At 38.9% G+C, this 22,655-nt stretch overlaps 1 protein-coding gene across 1 annotated transcript in view; it reads right to left on the reverse strand.

The window, feature by feature from the left end:
* pdgfc (platelet derived growth factor c) overlaps window positions 1-22,655 on the reverse strand; it is a 144,190-nt gene that overhangs the window by 16,222 nt on the left and 105,313 nt on the right. The window contains exon 4 of the mRNA XM_055159401.1: window positions 10,802-10,982. Within this exon, the coding sequence (XP_055015376.1) occupies window positions 10,802-10,982 (181 nt within the window). The remainder of the gene's footprint in view (window positions 1-10,801; window positions 10,983-22,655) is intronic.

Here is a 22,655-nt window from a genome sequence, read left to right on the forward strand (position 1 = left end):
GAATGGTTTGTGTGTTAAACATGTTTGAATGGATCAAAACACAACTCCAGGTATGTTTTTGATGAGGAATCGACATTATAACATAGATCAGAAAACAGTATAATATGGGCCCTTTCATGTGTATTGTGAGGTAGTAAGAGAAATATGATCAGTACCAAACTAAAAACAAGAAATATGCTACAAATATAAGTCAAATATTATGCAGCAAACTTCAAAATTTACCTTTTTAGCAACTGAAACCAAAACTGTTTCAGACTTGGACCACAGAGTCTCTTTTACATGATGATAAAAAAGTCCTGACTACTGTTCATGTTACTTAATTAAAGTACAAATACAGAGGGAAAAAGTTCCTCAAGTAAAAGCCAAAGTATCACATGAGAAAATCTACTTAAGAAAAAGTATTAAAGTCCATGTTTAAAAATGTACTTTAAGAGTAAAAAGTATTTTGCAGTGATTTTTAGAACAATTTGACGATGAATTGCAGTGATTTTGATAAAGAATTTGGCTGATTTTAAGTGATTGAAATGATTTCTGGATGTTTTTGTATATTTACATATTTGGTTTGCTCAAAGTTGGGGCTTTAACTCATATTGAATGTGCTAAAAATAAATTCCAGCCATTTTAAATAGGTTAGTCACAGCGTAAAGAAGGGTATTTTTTACTTCACTTCAGATCTAAAATGTGGAGTAAAAAGTACAGATACATGTTCTCAAATGTAGAGAAGTAAAAGTAAAAAATATCCACTGCAAAATTACACTTTAAATTACAGATACCTACAATTTATACTTAAATATTGTACTTTTACTTTTGTACTTCCAGCGCTGTGTCTTTGGTGTACAGTCTTTTGGTGGATTGACTTTTCACCCCCAAACAAAGAGTGTAACCATTGCAGTCTGTGTTTGACTTCACTTATAGCACTAATTACATACTCAATCTTCATAACCCTTTTCCTGTCGTGTTCTCTTTGGTGTAAGCAGGAAAAAACACGTTTGTTTATCGGTGGACCAAATGAAAGAGCTTCTGAGGCAGCCCAGTGAGTCGATCATTAGGAGCGGGCTGCTTTTAGCTGTGTGGTCCCAACACTGGCTCCTGTGTTTGAAATGGAAATCGTCCAGTCCGGGAGGCGGGCGGGACAAAATTAGCACGAAATTTTTGCAACAGCTATTCTATCAATAATTAAATGTTTTGAATTTGGATTTAATGTTGTCACGACACTAAAATTTCAAACTCAATTCTGATACTAAGGAACGGACTTGATGCTCTGATACCATGTCCTGTAAACCCAAACATTCAAAGTAATTAAATAGATTAAATCGTGTACACTCAGATTTTTAGAAATAGTCCTACTAACTTAATTATGTGAAATTGCTTAACTCAAAATTCTTATTTTTGAGGGTTTTTTTTGTTTTGATTTTGTTAGTTTTTTTTTTTATTAAAGAGAACTATTGTGGGTATAAGTGAGAGTAACTTAAAAACATAGATGAGGTACAACTTAGAATTAAGTAGTTAAAAATAATATCTAATGTGTGTGTAATGTACTAGGTGTATACTACAATGTGTAATGTATGTAAGTATGTGTGTATTATTAATCTATCTATATATTAAATAATATTGATTAGACTAGTAAATCCTCTGACTTTCACGTGGGGACTCTGGGTTCAAATCCCCCTCCTATGGTGTGTATAATGTGTGTATACTATGATATGTCTATATGTATACTATAATGTGTGTCGATATACTTGATTGTATGTACAATGTGTGTACAAAAATCATGGATTACATATAAAACTGAAATTTAATTAAGTTATTCCGGTGGTTTGAAAACTCTAACTACAAATATTTGAGTTGATCTGAATGAGCACTTTGAATTTAGCTGTTATCAATAAGTACAAGTAGCAAAGCCATCCAACCTTTTAAGTTCTGGAAGACTGTGACTTTTAAGTTCATCAGCTTAAAATAATTGAGGCAATCGGTTGCCTCAGGTTTTTTGAGTTCTGGTAACTTATTTGGGTTTACAGTGTGGTGAATTTACTTTTGACAATAAAATGTGATTTTCAACATTAAATTGTAGTACTTTCTTTTATATTACCATGTGGCCTTCCTTATACTTGTGTAATCCCTCAGTTGTCCAGGTAGGTTCCAATAAAATTTCAAGCTCAGTTTCGATACTAAGGAATAGACTTGATACTCAATACTGATTCTGAGACCATGATGATAATAAAAAATGTACTCTAACTTTAACATTAAATCCTAGTACTTTCTTTGGTATTCCCATGTGATCATATATCTGTGTAATCCCTCAGTGGTCAAGGCACCTTTGTCGGTGCAGAATGTTTCGTCAACATTGTGGGTTTTGTTGGAGAGAAGACTTGCAAACATACAGCACTTCAGAATCACACTGCTAGAGATCGAACATTTATGTAAATTTGGCAAACTGAACACATTCTGTACTGTACAAGAGACACGGCACGGAGGAGATTGATTGACAATGGTCTATAATCCATTAGCCAATCAAGACGCAGGGGGAGGAACACAATATGCTGTAAAGAAAAAAAAAAAGAATGCAAAATTGCACAAAAAAAAAAAATCTGTGAAGCAGCGAGGTTGCGAAAGGTGAACCTCATTATAGTGAAGGACGACTGTACTAGTCTGTGTGCTCTTATACTTGTTCTGATGCAGATCAAGATCATTCTCAAGGTCCTGTGAATTTGACTTTTTAGTTAGTTTAGTTTCTCGATACCTGCTTAAATGAGTATCTAGTTTTGATACCAGTTTTAATATCAACTAGTAATTTAGTTCAGTTTTCTCAAGCTTAAATATTATAATTTGTTTCTCTAGAATTTTGAAGGACTTAGTTAGATTTTTTTTCACTTTATCTGTCAGTGGAGTAAGACACTTTCATTTGGAAGTGTTGTACTACATTTTTACTGTCTTAGTAAAGTGTGAAAACAGAATTAGATCATTTTGAATGGTTTGCAGTGGTTCAAAATTATTCCTCAACTTCCGGACATTCCTAGTATCCAAATTATTCTCATTATCATTGAGAAGTTCCCGATACAATGCATATCTCGATAGATAGGCCCCGATACGATACATATCTCAATACAGTGCACTTTTGATTCGATATGCTATATTTCAAAACGATTCAATATGATTCAATAATAAATAAAGGCCAAATCATGGCTGTAATATGAAAAGTCTTTGTTAAACCACTTCTTGCTGAAAGTTCATATAAAAAAACGTCCATTTTACTCATCAAAACTGAGAATATGTCAAATGTTGCATAAAAGAATTTCCTTCCTCTGAACAAGCAACAAAACTGTAGAGCTGCAACAAAACAATTTAGTAAAATATACCAAAAAAATACTAACGATGTAACGATATCCAAGTGTCCTGATACAATATCGTCACAGTGTGAACCGAACAGTACGATATTAATTGTGATACCGTGGAAAGCTCACGATATGGTGGGGAGGCTCATGATTAGAGATGTAACAATATCCAAATTTCTCAGTAGGATATTTTCACAATACATATACATACATTCACAATACGGTACTATACGGATATTTGTTGCAATATTTTGTGGAGTTAACAAAACTGTTAATATGCTACTTTTTCCCTCTTAAAATGCCTTCATAAGACTTAATACAAAGAACTATAAAAAAAAGTGCTTAGAACTGGTATTTTTTCTTGTAGTCTACACTGAAATGGAGCAAAGGATCGTGGTCTATGTAGTTCCCTCTTGTCCTTTTTTAGCTTTTGCTGCACTATAACTCTTAATTTAAGCAAAAAGACTTGTAATTTGTTCAACTGTGATGGTTCACGATATTATTGTGAGAACTTTGGCGATACGATATCACAATATTTCGGTTATTGTGACATCCCTGAAAATACTCTTGCTGATATATCGACACAGCAGCCAACAATATCGATACTGTATCATCACATACACACAATACGATATATTGATATTTCAAGATTTTTGCACATCCCTAAACAACACACTTGCAGTACTTCCTGGCTTGCTGATTGGTTTTAAAATATGTACTACAATATGAAAAACAAATTAGACTTAAGAACTATTCTGTGCATGAATTGTTAACACATAACATTTATTTATATGACATATCAAAATGTTACCTTTTATTGTTTGAAAAGGATATAATGGCTGAAAACAACAGTCTCTCATGCTAAGTCGCTCCCCCTTCAGTGCGCTATCACAACATAATCAGGTTTGTAGTTGTAATATATTGTTTTTTGCTTTTGTATACTTAAGAAAAACTGCATAAACTTGCTGGCTTGGATTTGTATAGGCTTGTACTGCCGGGAGAGATCGCAAGATTACTCAAACATGCATGGATGAAACCATCTCAGGCATGTATTTGATGAAGCAACACTATAACAGGGTAGAAAGCTCTAAAAAGTCCACTTTGCATGATACCTTGTTTTAAATACCTCTAATTACTCAAATGAATTAAACCTGTGTGTGCTTTAGTATGGCTGCGAGAAATAAAATTATAATGTTTATATGAAATCAAAGAGCAATTTAATCTTTTGAAGAGTAGAAATGATGTGAGCTGGGAGAATGATTCGAATGCCTGAGGACATGAGGGATTAATGAGCTGTTTACTCAAAGCAGGAGAGAACAACTTCACCATGACAGGTCAGAACAGGGCTGGCTTCAAATTTGTCATCTGCTTTTATCAAACGTAGAAAGGACAAAACTGTGTGTGGTCTGACAGCTTACACAGAGACAGCTACGAGGCTTCATATTACTGGCTTAAGGGGATTTATACGATCTTAGTATTTCTAGCGTTTCACAGAAAAAAAATGTAGCTGGGAAACTCACATTAAGAAGGTAACACAGTTCAATTTTATGTAACGTCTAAATGTGCAGAGTTTGCATGTTCTGTCTGTGTTTGGATGAGTTTTCTTGTGGGTTTCCACTGTCAAACTCAAAACATATTAAATAGGCAAACCTCCAGCTAGGTACTCCTGATTGAGATTAACGTGACTGGTCAAAATTTTCCAAGGATTTTTCTCATGTATTTAAATTTTGTGTATAATCAGTCACTTAAACTTTATTTTAAAAGCCCTTAACAAGTGCTTTCCAGTAAAACCAACACTATATAAAAACATTCAAAACATTAAACAATAAAATAAAACTCATTATGCCAAGTGTCACTGAGATACAGGTCCATAAAAACCAGGACAAACCGCCGTTATTTCACTAAATGGTGCAATCAAAGCATATTTTTTTTAACGTTTGACATTTATGAACGTGGATGTGTGGGATATGTGTGGGTGTGTGAGGTTTTCATGTCCCTTTTTTTTTTTAATGTCCATAGAGACTCATCTTATCTTATCAGACTTATCTTTTTGTCTTTTATTATTTATTTATTGCTGCTTTTGCACTGAACGAGGACTGCACTTCATTTTGTTGTATTTGTTACAATGACAATAAAGATATTCTATTCTAAGTGACAGAGAAAGCCCAGTCACCCCCCCACAGCGGTTGCTCAAAAATGTAGAACAGTCATTAGTTCTTTCTCAGATGGATTATGCATCTGTTATTTGGTCTTATATGAATAACTTGTACAAGTTACATGTTGCTCAGAATAAAGCAGCCCGGATTGTTTTGAGCTGCCCAAACAGAAGCAATATAATCACAATGCACGATGAGTTGACCTGACTGACTGTAAAATGCAGACGCAAGTACCATTTATTAACTTTTATTAGAAATATAATTTTAACTAAAATCCCCAAAATAATTTACAACAAATTAGCATTTTTTCGTCAAAGCCAAAATATAAGTGGTGTACTTCCTGTGTGCAGAACCAACCAAATGCAGCGTACTGTTGGTTATCGAGCCATGGTTGCATGGATTGCACTGCCAGCATATTTGTTGTTTGAAAAGAACAAAAGCTATTTCAAAAAAAGTTAAAACCGTTCCTTTTTAATGATTAGTTACTGTTTATTTATGTATTATTGTTATTGATATCTGTTTTAATTGTTGTTTAATTTTACATTTTATTTATTACTTTCCTATACATTGAGCTTTCATGTCTTGTTATTTTGTGTGTGTGTGTGTCTGTCTGTGTCTCTGTGTGTGAAGTTTATGTATTATACAACAATTTGTATGTTATGTTATTTTTCAGTGGCTAATGGGGATCTTAATAAACTAAACTAAACCCCAGTTCAATTCCCCTTAGGGCCTGTTTACACAAGAACGCTTGTGGGTTAAAAACGACAAGATATTTTATCGGAAGTGCCTTTCGTTTAGACGGTGACGGCGTTTTGGGGGCTTAAAAACACAAAAATCTGAAACCACCCTTCAGAATGAATATGTGTTGCCGTAGTGTTTCCGTCTACACTGCCCAAGACACAAAACTCTGGTCAGATCTGCTCATGTCGTGTACGTGTTTACGTCACATATATCATCCCTTAGTGACACCACCTAGCAGCCTGCATGCATACCCGAATTCCACACACTTTTGCGTCACCGTATGTATGCATGGTCATGAGCTCTGGGTAGTGACCGAAAGGACGAGATCGCGGATACAAGCGCTTGAAATGGGTTTCCTCCGCAGGGTGGCTGGGCGCTCCCTTAGAGATAGGGTGAGGAGCTCAGTCACACGGGAGGAGCTCGGAGTAGAGCCGCTGCTCCTCCACGTCGAGAGGAGCCAGTTGAGGTGGCTCGGGCATCTGTTCCGGATGCCTCCTGGGCGCCTCCCTCGGGAGGTGTTCCGGGCATGTCCCACCTGGAGGAGGCCCCGGGGAAGACCCAGGACACGCTGGAGGGACTATGTCTCTCGGCTGGCCTGGGAACGCCTCGGGGTCCCCCCGGAGGAGCTGGAGGACGTGTCTGGGGTGAAGGAAGTCTGAGAGTCCCTGCTTAGACTGCTGCCCCCGCGACCCGGCCCCGGATAAGCGGACGAAAATGGATGGATGGATGGACGTATGCATGCAGATTTCCTCCTGAAAACGCTCGTCTAAACGCGGAATAAAAGTGAAGACGCAATGCCATTTTTGTGTCTTCTGTTCAGACCGTCATCATATAAATGTAGCCTTAAATATAGAAACGCGTGATACAAAACTGAAAACAGCTTTAAAAATCAGGATGGGGATGCACCTGATTGAAATATGATAGCGCTCTGAAGGGGGAAGGACATAGCTATGGAACATTTCTGGGATAACCAAAACATCTCCATGGAGGCAAGCATGTGGCAGAACCCAAACAGAAAGTTACTTGGCGCATCTTTAAATAGACGGAACAATTATGACAGTATGATCCCAACCTTGTTGAACTGACCAAAATGACCACATTGTATTTCAACTGCTTTTGTTTTCAAAGTGTTTCCAGAGTGTTTAATGTTTAAAACAGATGGACCAAAAACTTGCCGTGACCTGTATCCTGGTTCAATATTACACAGAAGAAATTATGTGTTTCTTTCAAACTACACCAACCTCAACCACATCCTTAACCCGGGGCACCAGACACTACCGAGAGGTCACGAAAAATGGACTAGAGACAACTAGCACACCACGAGTCAATACTGCAGATTTGTATGAGTAAAAGAGACATTCTGGGTCAATTTCAGTCAGTAAAATACATCCAATCGATTGACTTGATATCATGGAACGATATCTGATGCCGGTATCGATATTGGTGCATCTCTATATAATATCTTTTTACTGCAGAGGCTACGTTTGTATGATGACAGTCTGAACAGAAGACGGCTTCACTTTTTATTGCGCGTTTAGACAGGTGTTTTTGAGAGGAAATCTGCGCTAGTCTAGGTGTGTAGATGGTTGCGACAGTCAGGGCATCTGGCATAAAAGCCTGACAAATCAATGAGCAATAGACAAGGATAAAAATATTACAAAACAAAACAATGTGCTGTCAGTAACCACGGCTTTAGTCAAATGTGCAGCAGGTAACGTTTTTGTGGAAGGTGTGTTGTCATTTGTTTTCTATCATGTTAGAATATTGTTCCATAATCCGGGTATCATTCATTTTTTCAAAATAACACCAAAAATAAGAAAACAAAAACCAACCAGTTTCTTCATTTTTTCCCTCCAAATCCAAAATGAAAAAAAAAAAAACGGATAACGATTTGTTTTTACAGTTTTCGATTTGTGTTTAAATGAATAATGGAAAAAACGGATAACGGGCCAACCAGGAAATCGGTTGATCTGATATCATGGAACGATATCTGATGCCAGTATTGGTGCATCTCTATATAATATATTTTTACCATAGAGGCTACGTTTATATGGTCTGACGGTCTGAACAGAAGATGCAAAAGAGGCGTCGCGTCTTCACTTTTTATTCCACATTTAGGTGAGTGTTTTCGGGAGGTGATGCATGTGACGTAAACGTGTACGTGACGTGAGCAGATCTGACCAGAGTTTTGCATCTGGAGGGTGGTTTCAGATTTTAGTTTTTAAGCCCAAAAAACACCGTCACTGTCTAAACGAAAGGCACTTCCGATAAAATATTTTATCGTTTTTACCCACAAGTGTTCTCGTGTAAACAGCCCCTTACTTTTTGAACTTCATTGCTGTTTTATATCCTTTGTAACTCACTAATCTGTTCAAAAAGATACATCTGACGCACTGAGAACAGATATTGGAGCAGCTAAGGAAGAGATATTAGCACAGCACGGTCGATTTGGTTTGATACAGATAAATGAAACAATATCGCTTAGCATTGATCTATTGTCCACTGCTAGTTATTAAAAAAGGTTATCATCAAAACAAAAGGCTATTCTTGGTTCAGGATGCGGTCGGTCATAAAAGTCAAACTGCTCTCATTTCAGGTCGAAACATCCCACTCCTTCAGCAATTATTTTAGAAAATAGCTTTACTTGGATCGCAATTGCACTCCATATCTACAGTACCCGATGTTATAACGTGTATTGATTGGACAGACCATCCCACCCCAAGTTTCACATGTGTGTTTGTATGTCATATGTGGAGACAATACACATACCGTAGTCTAGGATGTAATGACACAATTTATAGAGTAGAAGTCTTGGATCATGGGGAATTAGGTTTTAAATGTTCTTTTATCTTTTGATCCATTCTTCAATTTCAGAACTTGAAAAATCTCACCTGAGGGTCACACAACATTTTCGTGGATGGCAGATCATTTATTTTCCCATCATTTTCAGGGCAACTTGATCAGGGTCGGGGAATTACATATGGCTTTTCACATGTCCCAAGGTTAAGGATTAGGTGTAAGATTAGAAAGGGAGAAGAATGTGGTTCTTAACGTCACAACAAGCGATCCAACGCTGAAACATCTGTATTTTCTACCATGGTATAAATATTTATTTCATTCCCATCTGTCTGTCATCTAATGTGCTTGTTCACTCAAGACAGAAGGCGACAGTTGCTCAGTTGGTTGTGTTTCATCTACTGATCCACACTTTGGCGATACCACAGATGAATACTACTGCCACTGTGTCCTTGGGCAAGACACTTAATTCACCTCACCCCCAGTGTCTGAGTGTGTGTGTGTGAATGGGTGAGTTGTTCCTTGAGCTGAAGCGCTTTGAGTCAAGATGAGAAAGTGTTATATAAAAATGTGACAGTTTCACAAATCTCACTTCATTCAGCTCTTTTGTTGTGAGTGAATTACTTTCTTACAAGTACATCATGTTTCCTCAAGCTCATAACACATTTTCTAGGATCTGTAAACCTCACCAAAGTGATTTAATATAAAAATATAATACTGGATTGGATTGTACATAGTATCTTTCAAGGCACTCAAAGCACTTTACATTACTGCCCTTAAAATCCTTCAATTTTCCCAAAAATCAACAGTGTGCCTTATAATCTGGTGGTCCTTATGTATTAATTCTGGTTATGCTTACTGACTTCGAATCAGTTTTATTTCAAAATGTTTTAGTATGACTTTGGTAAGCTACGAAGCCGCACCACTTGATGGATTGTCGGAGCAATACAGCTACCATAGTCAGGAGCCTTGTGGGGTTGTGTCATTTTGTCTGACAGAAACTGACCGCATCGGCGCACAAGGAGCGAGCTGTTTCGGCGCTTATAGTTTATGCAAATGAGCCATGTGATTTTAAGTTTTGTTTTTGTAAAATGTAAACAAAAGTGCACAAAGCTGCATTAAACACATTATCATTCAACGTATATTTAAGTCCTCCGCGAAGGAAATACAAAAACAAACTTAAATTATCCACCCACATTCACATTCATAATACACATTCATCAAAACAGGGAGGCAACGCCTTTCGAATTACGTCAAGATCTGCCAATGGATCACGGACGCCTGGGCTAAGGGATCAGTCTCAAGTGTCATCCGTTGTTTGTTTCGCATAATGCGCCTTATAATCCGATGCACCTTATCTATGAAAACAGACGAGAGAATTCAACATTACTGATATTGCGCCTTATAATTCGGTGCACCTTATAGTCCGAAAAATACGGTACACAATTTATTTACCCCATACCTGGTGGTGTTGTTAGCTACAACTGTAGCTACAGCTGACCTGGGGTAGGCTGATGGAAGAGAGCCTGCCAGTCTGCACAATCATCACTGTGCAACTAGCAATCACTTAATCAGTAGTGGGCAAAGTGGGTGAAGTGTCTTGCCAAAGGTAACAGTAGGCACCTGGTATTCCCAACGGGCTTTCACATGAATGAAACAAAACTATATCTGTCGTAATCCCAGTTAGAATGTTACTTCTGACCTATTACTATACTACTAGTAAAGTGCAAACATTTCAGCTGAAGTACTAAATATGAATACGTCTGTGTCCTTTACCGCAGGTTGTAGTGAGTAGTGTATGCAGAATCCGGGCTCTGAAGGGAAGTACTCGTCTGATATGAACCTGATGCGGATCTGAGAGCCTTTGGAGAGGTGAGAGGAGGAGACCTGCTCAGAACCACACCAGCGCCCCACGACAGACCGCTCTGACACATCCTCCATCTCCACAAAGTCATACCTGCAGAAGAAGAAAGAGGGTTTTAGATTAGAGTGACCAGACATACCTGTTTACCCGGGTCCGGTTTTAAGCGTTGTGTGCCCTATCCCCAGCCTGATTCATCAACCGGTTTCACTTTGTGGAAACTGTCTGAGGATTCATTCACTCAACGGTTGGCAGGTACTTTTGACTTTTAACCAATCGCTGCTATTTGGTCGTGACGTATGTAATGCACCAAATCCAATAGGAAGAAGTTCAATAACATCTTGATAAAATTCACCAAACATTCTCTTTGTTCCGGCTTTAAATCCTCGATCTCGGGAATCGTTTCCAACACAAAATGTATGGCTTCGTCTACATCCATCTCGACTGCTTTGTTTACTGTTGTGCTGTAACACCAAAGGGACCCAGACAGGCGCTTGAGTTTGACATCATGGCTTCACAGCTCTTTGCTGATTGGCCGGTGCACAGTCTACAACTTCCGGGGTTCTTGTAAACCCTCTAGTGTATTCCGATTCCTGAAAGTTCCCAACAGATTTCTCTAAAAACCAGTGATTTGTCCCAGTTTTGTACAAGAAAGAAAATATCCACCAGCAATAAAGGGGACTATATTGTCCTTGTTTAGTTGTTTTGAGTGAAGAATGGCCAATGTTACTCCACTAGAATCATTTTGATAATTTCAGCCCTGGAATTTCTGATCTTTACAGAACTAAAGGTCAAAGGTAGCTGTTAGTTTGCTTCAAAACTGCTGCATCAGGACATCATGAGGTGGAGGAGAGCGTTTTGAGCTCTGGAGATCTAGAAAAACTAATAATAAAGGATTACTGAAGCATGTGTGACCTCCAGGTTTGCTTTTGATGAAGGTAACGGCATTCTAACACGGCCAAAAACTCGCAGGAATCAATTTCTCATAAGACATGGCCTCTAGATTTTGACATTCAATCCTGAGGTCTCTTCAGCTGAAGCACAAACTGAATATTTATAAGGAAACAACATTTTAAGATTCATGTCAGTCTAAGATTAAAACCATAACATTAATATCAGTCAGTCTCGTCTTAAGATCAGTCCTCCAATATTTTCAACATTCTTTCTACTGCCTCTGGACACAAACACCGGGGGAAATAAAGATTGAACTAAATGAAAACCCAAACACACCTTTAGAAGCACTGTTCCAGACTGCAGTTCTGTTATTACTCCTGTATTTACTGCCTACATTAAGTGCGCACAAATGAACGGAGATTACAGCTTTGTGCGGGGACAGGCCTGGAGCTGTCTGACAAACCACAAAAGACTGATTAAAGACTATTATGGTGATGCTGAAAAATGCTTTTAATTAAACTGAATACTGTTGAGAAATGTTATGAAGATCAAGAATGACCAATGGGTATTTCCAATGCATGAAAATACATAAATGGAGGATGAAGAGGGCTTTGGTTTGTCTCATAAGGGCTACTCTGGAGTGGTATTGCAGTCCGGTAATACACATAATTGACTCCTGTGAGCTTCGATGTTGTTACCTCATCAAAAACATACTTGGATTTGTGTTTTGTTTCATTCACACATCTTCAAAACTCAAAATTCTCTGTTCCACCTTGTGATATGATGCAGCTGTAGTTTTAAAGTTACTTTTTTCCTTTAGTTTGGTGGAGAGGCATTTCCAAGGTTAAAATTATCCAAATGATTTTAGTGAAGGTGTAAGGAGTTTCCTGTATTCCTTTATTACCGCATGACATCACAAAGTTGAACAGAGTGTTTTCGGTTTGAGAAAAGAACCTAAATATTCAGGGTTTGTGTGTTAAACATGTGTGAATGAAACAAAACACAACTCCAGGTTTATATATACTTTACGTGATGAGGAAACAACATAATAACAGTTCAGAAAATAGCACAATATGGGACCTTTAAACTGGCAGAGTGGTTAGTTGCTTATCTGAGTTTTACATTTCAAACTGGTCCTGTTCGTGGTCTAGAATTCAAAGATTCTATAAGGAGTCTATATAAGGAGTCTATAAAACAGAGCAGAGATATTAACTATAAAGCAGGTCAACCAATCTGCAAACTGATAGCAAATACCACCACAGAATTCTGTGAATCCCTGTGAAGTCTTTTCTTTGTAATCATTTGTGTTGATACTTTTCTTGAGTAACTTCTAAAGTAAATGTTAAGCTTACAAAAACAGATATGTAGGTGTAATTCTATGTAAAACCAGTTAGTTATCACCAATCAGAGTAAGTTAAGAGGCATGTTCAGACCATCAAGGTACTGAAATATTTAAAAATGTGGTAAAAATACTGTATAAGTTCATAGAAACTTTACACAATTTTCTAGGGATCAAGTGATATATTTTATTTTTTTCATGACCCATGCTGATTAACCAGACTGCCGCCACCTAGTGCCTCCGCTCATTTTCATTTCTCTCCAGCGACGGTTTGCAAGAACCCCGGAAGTTGTAGACCACGCACCGGCCAATCAGTGAAGAGCTGTGAAGCCATGACGTCAAACTCAAGCGCCCGTTTGGGTCCCTTTTGCGGTACAGCTCAACAGTAAACAAAGTGGTCGACATGGATGTAGACAAAGACAGACATTCTGTGTTGGAAACGATTCCCAAGATCGAGGATATAAAACCAGAACAAAGAGAATGTTTGGTGAATTTTGTCAAGGGGAAAGACGTTATTGCACATCTTCTTCCTACGGGATTTGATGCATTACATACGTCATGACTAAATAGTGATTGGTTAAATAAAAAAAGTACTCACCTACTGTCAAGCAAACAAATCCTAATGCTGCCAGGTCAGATGGTTTCCACGAAGTGAAACCGACTGATGAATCAGGCTAGATGCTGATTCCGATTGTTTAGAATCCAGAGCAACTAATGGGCCATAAGATCTGCTGATGTTTTTGGGGCCGAATTAGATTTGTGTAAATTTGTATGAACTAAAAAGTCCTCCACAGCCCTTTTTTCACCACAAACCCATAAGAGAGCTGTCTAGTCATGTTTTCAGAAGTTATTTCTTTACATTTAAATATTTGTAGGCTACAGGTCACCCAGAACAAAATATCAGTCTGTGCTGGAGATTTAAGACTGATAGCTGATAGGCTTAAAAGTCCAAATATCGGTCAAATGCTATATAGGGCAACCAATGTCTATCTCTGCTATTTTCAGCAGTGTCAGAAGGTTCACTTTTGTCTTGCTAAAATTCTAAAATCCATCTTCCAGTTCCTTACAATAACTTGACTATCTTTGCTTCAGAGTGTGCAGATCAGGACACATCCCTCACTCGTTGCCAAAAATAATATTAAATACTGTATTGATACAATGATATTAAATCATGACTTTTTGACATTTGGCTACTGCTAAGCTAACATTTCTGCATAATTTCCTTGAGTAATCTTGGTCTTTTTTTTTTTTTTTTTTTTTTTACTTTACAGCTATTTGAAATGAATGAATAAGTAAGTACATGTTTTGCTGAAAGCTTTACATTTCCTTCTTACACATCGTACATCAAACTCAGCTACCCTTTAATTACAGACATGGACATCCCCGCCATCCCATAATACCAACAAACATTAACCCAGTGGCATGGCTCCAGACGTGTGCGCTGTGCCAATGCAAACAGTGCCCAACCTCCCTACCCTCAAGTCCCATAGTTCAGAAGTTCAGTCTCTCTCCTGTGCCCCTGCCGTAGATCCAGCCCTCAGTACAGCCTTGTTCCTTTGCTGTCTCTGGTCCTGGATGAATCACGGGCCCGTTTGCTTACACAGTTACGCTAAGCTGACACGCAGAGCTGCCCATTCGGATGTTTGGACTATGGGCTCTTTGTTTACGTTGCGCGCAGGTTTGACGGATTGAGTTCAAGGTTGTTTCTGTAAAGTAACGTGGACACACAGAAGTGAGATGGGAAAAAATTGATCAATCCATGTACAGAGCAGAGTCCTACATGGGTCCATTTTTGGAGACCCGCTCCCGCTAATTAACCTGTGATAATATCAAAGTTAAATCCGTACCCACCCGAGCCTGTGATAAATTGGGGTCAGCCCATTAGTCCAACAGCCCATTAGTCCAGGACTAAACCAGGACTAAAGCAGGACTGAAACTACACAGTGTCATTAGTGGATTATAAATATATACACGCCACAACCGTAGAGCCGATCGCCAGGACTACACCAGGACTGGACCAGGACTGGACCAGGACTGGACCAGGTCTACACCAGGACTTAACCAGGTCTAAATCAGGCCTAAACCTACACCGTGTCATTAGTGGATTATAAATACATACACGCTGCAAACTGCAGAGCCGATTGCCAGTACTACACCACGACTGGACCAGGACGGAACCAGGACTAAACCAGGTCTAAACCAGGACTAAACCAGTGTCAATATCATAAATATATACATGCCGTAACCGCCGAGATGATTGCCAGGACTACACCAGGACTAAACCGGGTCTAAACCAGGTCTAAACCAGGACTAAACAAGGAGCGCAGCCGCCGGGCTGATCACCTCCGCTGGTGGTTTTATGTAATAAATACACTAAAGTTACTCTCTCAGCCTGGTCTATCGTTCGGGAAAAGACCAGGAAATGGTGCTTGTTTCCAGGGCAACGGACGTCCTGGATGTATATTTTTCTCCCGTTCGTCGTTCATTTGATTCACCTGATCCGCCCGTGTGTAATCACTACCTGCCCACACACCCGCCCATAAAAATCCAGAAGGTTTAAACCCGCAACTATTTGCAGGTACCCGAGTACGGAACAGAGTTTGCAGATAATGGATTGGGGAGAAAGTAAAAAGCGAGAAGCAAAAGCAAACCATGAACTGGATCCCAGCGCACCAGCTTTACTTCCTTGTTTGTAGACGATAAAAGAGCTTTCAGTGTTTGGATTGCCGCATTATTTCTGAGTTCATAAACTCATGAGAATTCATTTGGTCTGGCTGAACCAAAACAAACACGGTGTCGCCGTTAGACATATTTTGGCCTATTTTAGCTAAACTATTTTGTTTGTGAAAAATGTGCAGAGGGAAGAGCTTTGTGCATTTGTGGATGGAAAGACATCTGTGTTTTTCTCTAAACTGGACTGAACCAAAATTAGATTCTGCTGTTGTGACGAATTTGCTTGGAGTATTTGTTTGAAACACAGACTGCATAATATATAAATGGACAGTGCTAACCTGCTATCAGCTGCATTCCAAATAAGAAGTAGCAATGGGCGTGTTTCCGGCTCCACTGACTCTGACTCCAAATTACTTCGTACTGAAAAAAACGTTGGCTTTTCTCCATAACTACTCCTATGAGCCTCATCATTTTACCGTAGAATCTGCCTTTGGATTTTCGTCATCTGACAAGCTGGAGATCAAACAGTGACAGTAAAAACACTCTTAGAGTTCTGTAGTGCCGTTAAGGACAGCAAAATGACGAGTGTTAAACTACGAAAAGTTGACAGAGAGTGCAGAGCTTTCAAAGAGCAGTGGACGACTGATTATTTTTTTGTTCTGTGTGAGGACCGTGCACTTTGTCTGATATGTAAAGAAAGAAAATAATCTGTGTCATCACTACGAAACCTGCCACAAAGAGTACTGTATTTTCCACAATATTAGGCGCTCTGGATTATAAGGCGCACTGTCATAGAATGGTCTATTTTCAAACGTTTTTCACAAATAAACCGAGCCGGACTTTAAACGAAACACAACAGTTAGATGGCTCAGTCGGAGTTTGTTAGGCACGTTCATGGTGACTCTCGGCTTTGCAGTGACTCAGTTGTTCAGTTGTGGCTCGAAGTGGCACATTGCACTCGCTTTTTCGGTTCGTTCCTCTGTTCCATTCCTCGTCGCCGTGGAGTGATGAGTGTGGCTGTGGGTGTTTTTCGCTGCGCGGTCGCTGTCTGCTGTGTGCGTGTTTGCGTGCGCTGCGGATGGGGCGGCTTTGTATTTACTGAAGTCGTGCTGGGACACCCGAGTGGATTCGTGTATAGGTCGCTCTGGATTGCGGGGTGCGCAGTAATTTTTTTATGAGGTTGGAGGTTTAAGAGCGCGCCCAATAGCCCGGAAAATACAGTATGCTAGCTTGTGAGGGTGAACGAGAGAAGATAGGATTTGGGGGATGAAAGGCGGACTGGCTCCTCAACAGCATGTATTCCTTCGTCGGCCTACCCAACCCTGACCCCCCCGTCCCATCACAGTCAGTCAGATAATGAGAAAAATGTTTTGTGACCCTTATGTTATTAGGTTCTTTTTTTAGACCTAGAGTTTTGTTTCATACCTGACAGTTTCGACAGCTCACTAGTGGTCTTCCTCAGAGTGGTCACGTGATGTTGCTGTGACGTGTCTGGTCAGCTGATTTAAACAGGTTTTGGCGCTGTCTTCCTACCGTTGGAGGCAGGATGACAGCTCCATCTACAGTCCGACTTCCTCAGGACAATATCCCAGGTGTGTAAGAGTAAAAAAGCCCCCTCGTCCCGGTTTATCGTCCTATGGGCATGTTTCCGTATTTCGATTGCCTCTTTAATCCAGCGGCGATGTTTGTTTTCCTCTGTCCCAATGATGTTTGCTCCATCCCTGTCCATAATGTGGTTCTCTTTTTTACAATGGTCCTCTAGGTCTGACAAAAGAACCTAATAACATAAAATATCGGAAGACCAAATGAATCTCATTGGACTATTTGGTGACCCTTGCCTTAATTCATGTTCAAAGTATATTTTATTCATTCTATGTTTTATACATCGCAAAACTGCTCAAAGATACATATTTGTAGCCTATATTTATTTTCAATTTGAAAGTTTTGTGTAAATTATCAATAACAAAGTGTTTTTTGGGGTTTTTTTTGAGAGAGAAATTCTGAATAAATGCACCGTGTAACAAAAAAATAATCATTTGAATCATCATGATCTCAATATTGACCAAAATAATCGTGATAATGATTTTTTCCATAATCGAGCAGCCCTACTATAAACACGTTTGTCAGTGTTGTATAAGAAGTGAGTATAAATGACAGGTTTAGTGAGTGCGCAGGGGTCAGTCGCAGCCGGGTTCTTCCTGTGAAATGTCTTCACTGTGACAGATGGCTTATGATTTATGCACCAGCTCTGATCAGAACAAGCCTCGTGTGCTCAGCGGTGCCGTGTCAGACAGAGCAGTGAATGACAAACCCACATCTAAGTATGATTCTGTAAGTAACTGTCAATGATCAGAGTGTGTCTTTTTAATGGACCACAGCCAATCATCTGTCAGTACAAGCTTGTAGTCTGGAGCAGGATTACAAGTACATTGTTTATGTTCAGGCCCTGTAATACACAAAATAGACACTTGTGAGCTTTAAGGCATGTTATAATGTTGTTACCTCATCAAAAGGTGTGGTCGTTTTCAAGCGTACAGTTCCCTTTTACCTTTAGCTCAGCAGAGATTGGCAATTCCAGGGTTGAAATTATCCAAATGAATCTAGTGAAGGTGTATGGAGTTTAACGCAAGGTCCTCCTAAATATGCAGGATTTTGAGGTTTAAACATGTGTGAATGAATCAAAACACAACTCCAGGTATGTGTTTGATGAGAAAACATAATAACAAAGGTCAGAAAATAGTCTTTTTAATATTGAAATACATTTTTTATTTGTTTTAGAAATGACAAAATAAAAGTTAGTCAAAAATCTAAATTAACCGATACTGGGCTGGCCCCACTTAATGCGTCAAGTTTGCGTTAACTAATTAATTCATTATCGCCGACCATTATATTCTCCTCCTATCAGTGGCAATACATTTCAGTTTTGTATTTGATTTGATTAGGTTTTTTCAGTTGAGATTTACACTGAATACTTTATTTTACTGCTGCGGATCACACTTTACTTTTGAATCAATTCATTAAGTCAAAATCTAGGAACTGATAAACTGAACTGAAACTGGTTCTTTTTTTGAGTGAGATTCTCCAAAGGAAGAAATATAAACATGGACTATACAGACTAGTGCCCTGCTACTGTATAAAGAAATGCTGTTTGCACAACAAATGTATGGCACTTTTGTTTATATTTCCAGTAAAAATGTGTAATACGCTACTTTAATCATTAATCATGATTAATCACAGAAACTCATGTGTGTTAATGCAAATAAGATTTAAAATTTTGCCCAGCCCTAAATCAATATAAAGAAAGTCCAGTCCAGTCTGGTCGCAGTCCAGACTATTTATGCTTCTGCTGTAGGGAGTATTATACCTTTGATGATGTAGGCCGAGATAACAAGGACTGAGCTGGCAGTGTGTGGCCGGAACAGCACAGAAAAGCAATCTCTCTGTGAGTCAGAAACAGGAGTACATAGCTGGAGGAAGTTGTGTAATGATTTTAGGAGAAAGTGAGAGGTTGGTTTTAGCTTGAACTCTACTTCCAAAAATAATCGTGTTAAATGTGAACAGATTGCCCTTCTAATAAAAACATATACTGTGTAAAATAATACCATGTTTTTTTATTTTATTTTTTACTTTATTTGTTATTTTGCAAAGTGTATTTTTTTTAACAGCTAATGTACTCTTAGCTTTGCCTGAAATATTTCACAGTAAACTTATCCATCTCATTAGTGACAAGGAGGTGACTCTACGAGCTGGCAGCTAAGGGCCAAGTGGAGGCGCAAACCCACCCCCAATATGAATTCCATGTTTTTTAAGGTATAAAATTGAATTGAATAAAATATGTACCAGATTTCCCCATGTATTTGTGCACAGTTTGTCTCTCCCCAGCACAGATATATTGTATAAGCAGCTCTTGAGGTCAATGTAAGCCCCCTGAATGCTACATCTGCATCTAATTCTCTAATAATCATTAAGTGTGTGTTAGAATGCTAGTTGCTGTTAACTTCACTGTGATGACAAGACTCAGAAAGGATGCTCAGAATGCATAAGGTATTTGAGGAATAACTCCGGGTCACTGCAAACTGTTTAAAACAGGGGTCATCAAACTAAGGCCTGCGTGCCGACTCCAACCCGCCACGCCTCTTTAACCCGCCCCCCAGCCTCTCTGCCCCATATTGTCCTATTTTTTTTTAAATTACTTTATGGCAAATAATAGGTCTGCATCTTGTATTTAGTTGATTTTTTCAATAAAAAATTATATTCATATTTATATTTATATTTATAATTATATTTAAATAATTACCGTATTTTCTGCACTATTGGGCAGGCTCTTAAACCTCCAACACCATCAAAAAACCACCTATGCCCTATACACGAATCCACTCGGGTGTCCCAGCACGACATCAGTAAACTACAAAACCGCACTACCCGTAGCGCACGCAAACGCGCATGGAGCAGACCGCGACCGAGCAGCGAAAAACACCCGCAGCCACACTCATCACTCCACGCGGAAGAGGAATGGATAGGTTAGGTTAGGTTAGGTTGCTTTATTCGTACCCGTAGGTAAATTTGCTTTGCAGATTTGAGAGACAGGTTCCACATTTCACATATCCACAAAACACACATAAAATCACAATTACACAATAAAGTGTTACAGTGCTCCAGTGCAGAATGGTTTGTTCCATAAACAACCAATTAAAATCATCCATCACGCTTGGCTAAAAACACAATAAATAAGGAGAACTGCTAGTCGCCGCGTGCGCATGCGCCATAGTCATAGTCATAGGACAGGAGGAATGAACCGAAAACGCGAATGCAATGTGCCACTTCTAGCCACAACTGAACAACTGAATCACTGCGAACACGCCAAACAAAGTCCCACTGACTCATCTAACTGACTCATCTTGTGCTTTATTAAAAGTTTGGTGCGGTTTATTTGTGAATAAAGTTCGAAAATACACCATTCTATGACAGTGGGCCTTATAGTACGGAAAATACGGTATATGATGTATTCACCTTTGCTGCCAAATTTTCGTCACCGAGAGATCAAACAGGGACCACTAGTAACGATAAACAAATATGTGGCAGGAATTATGTGTTGATATAGTATTGTGTTGGTCATTTTGGTCAGGGTCATACAGTTCTGTTACTGTCTGTTCTGTTCAACTCCACTTAACTGCACAATAATGTGTTATAGGCGTATTTTTAAATGGACTATCTTGAATTACCCAAAAGATTTTACAGTAAAAAACACCCAAAGCCTTATAAACCAGAGGATTAGCTTTTAGCATGACTCAAAAGGAACATACACTTACACAGCTTACACAGGATAGTACAACACATATAAAAATACACCCATTCTCCTGCAGATTAGCAGCAGCGCCTGTTTTAGCCTCCGCTCTCACACGCACATCACAAAGACATGTCTGAAAGCGGTAACCATGACAACGGGCTCCCTGCTCCTCTCCTTCAGTGGCTTTGGACGAGAACACTTTTCATCAACAACACACAAACAGAATAAAATATGAGGGTCTCGGTGCACGTAACTGCACCATAGATCAGCTCTTACTTTTGTATTTTTGTATTTTTATTTTTTTATCCAAGGACATTGCAATTGGTATCTCAGCCAGAGGAGAAGTGGCAAAAATAACTCAGGGTGATACATAACAATAGAATAGAGACTTAATGAATGTTTTCCTAGTATGAAAGCTTAAAGGCACATGCACTTTTGAAACAGACAGATAAATAAACATACGTGGGTAACACATGAGTAGAATATTTGGCAAGGAACATTTAAAAATAATATAAAATATATTTGAACATTATAATAATATGTATAAATGTTACAGAAAGATAGACCTGTAGAAACATTTTGAGGACAAAACATTAAAAAACTTGCAAACAAAAACAGTAGTAGTAGTAGTAGTAGAAGTAGTAGTAGTAGTAGTAGTATTACAGACAAACAGGTGTTGCAAGTGTACCGCAAAATAAAGCGTTACAAAACTCATCTTTAAGGTAAAAAATTCCTTGTGTGTGAATCAGGGAGCAAGGTTCCAGGTGCTGCCATTACCCAATACTCAATGTTTTACCTTTGTTATACTTTGTTCAGTGAGTGGTACTTCAGTTCAGCAGTACTCATGCAGGACATGCTCTATTTTCTTATTCACTTTTGTGTTGATTGAAGTCATTTTTCAGCATTAAATGTGATGAAGTGTCTTGATTAGAGGTTTGTCTATCAGCCGGTTCCACTGAACATGTGCTAGTGTGTGCACACACTGCTCTGTCTGTCAACACAACACACAACCTCTGTGTGTGTGTGTGTGTGTGTGTGTGCACCGCTCATGTGTCTGCCAAAACAACATACAACCTGTGTGTGTGTGTGTGTGCGCGCACAGCACCGCTCTCTCTATCAATACAACACTCAACCTGTGTGTGTGCGTGTGTGTGTGTGTGCAACGCTCAAGTGTCTGCCAACACAACCTGTGTGTGTGGAGAGAGACCAAAATTTAAGAGGGAAAGGAAGGGAGAGAGGAGAGGAGAAAGAAGGGGGTGGAAAAGAAGGAGAAAAAGAGAGAGAGACAGAGAGAGACAGAGAGAGAGAGAGAGAGAGAGAGAGAGAAAGAGAGAGAAAGAGAAAGAGAGAGAGAGAGAGAAAGGAGAAAGAAGGGGGAAGGAGAGAGGGAGATGAGAGAGTGGGAGTGAAGAGAGGGGGTATACACAGAAGTGGATAGAGGGAGAGTGGAGAAAACAAAAGACAGTGATGCAGATAGAGGAAGAGAAAAGAGAGACACATATATTGATGGATAAAGAGACAGAGAAATAAAGAGAGTGGGACACAGATTAATATATACAGTACATAGGGATGAATA

The sequence above is a fragment of the Boleophthalmus pectinirostris genome, unplaced genomic scaffold, assembly GCF_026225935.1.
Source record: "Boleophthalmus pectinirostris isolate CB_2022bp ecotype Guang Dong unplaced genomic scaffold, ASM2622593v1 HiC_scaffold_23, whole genome shotgun sequence".
Classification (NCBI taxonomy): Eukaryota; Metazoa; Chordata; class Actinopteri; order Gobiiformes; family Gobiidae; genus Boleophthalmus; species Boleophthalmus pectinirostris.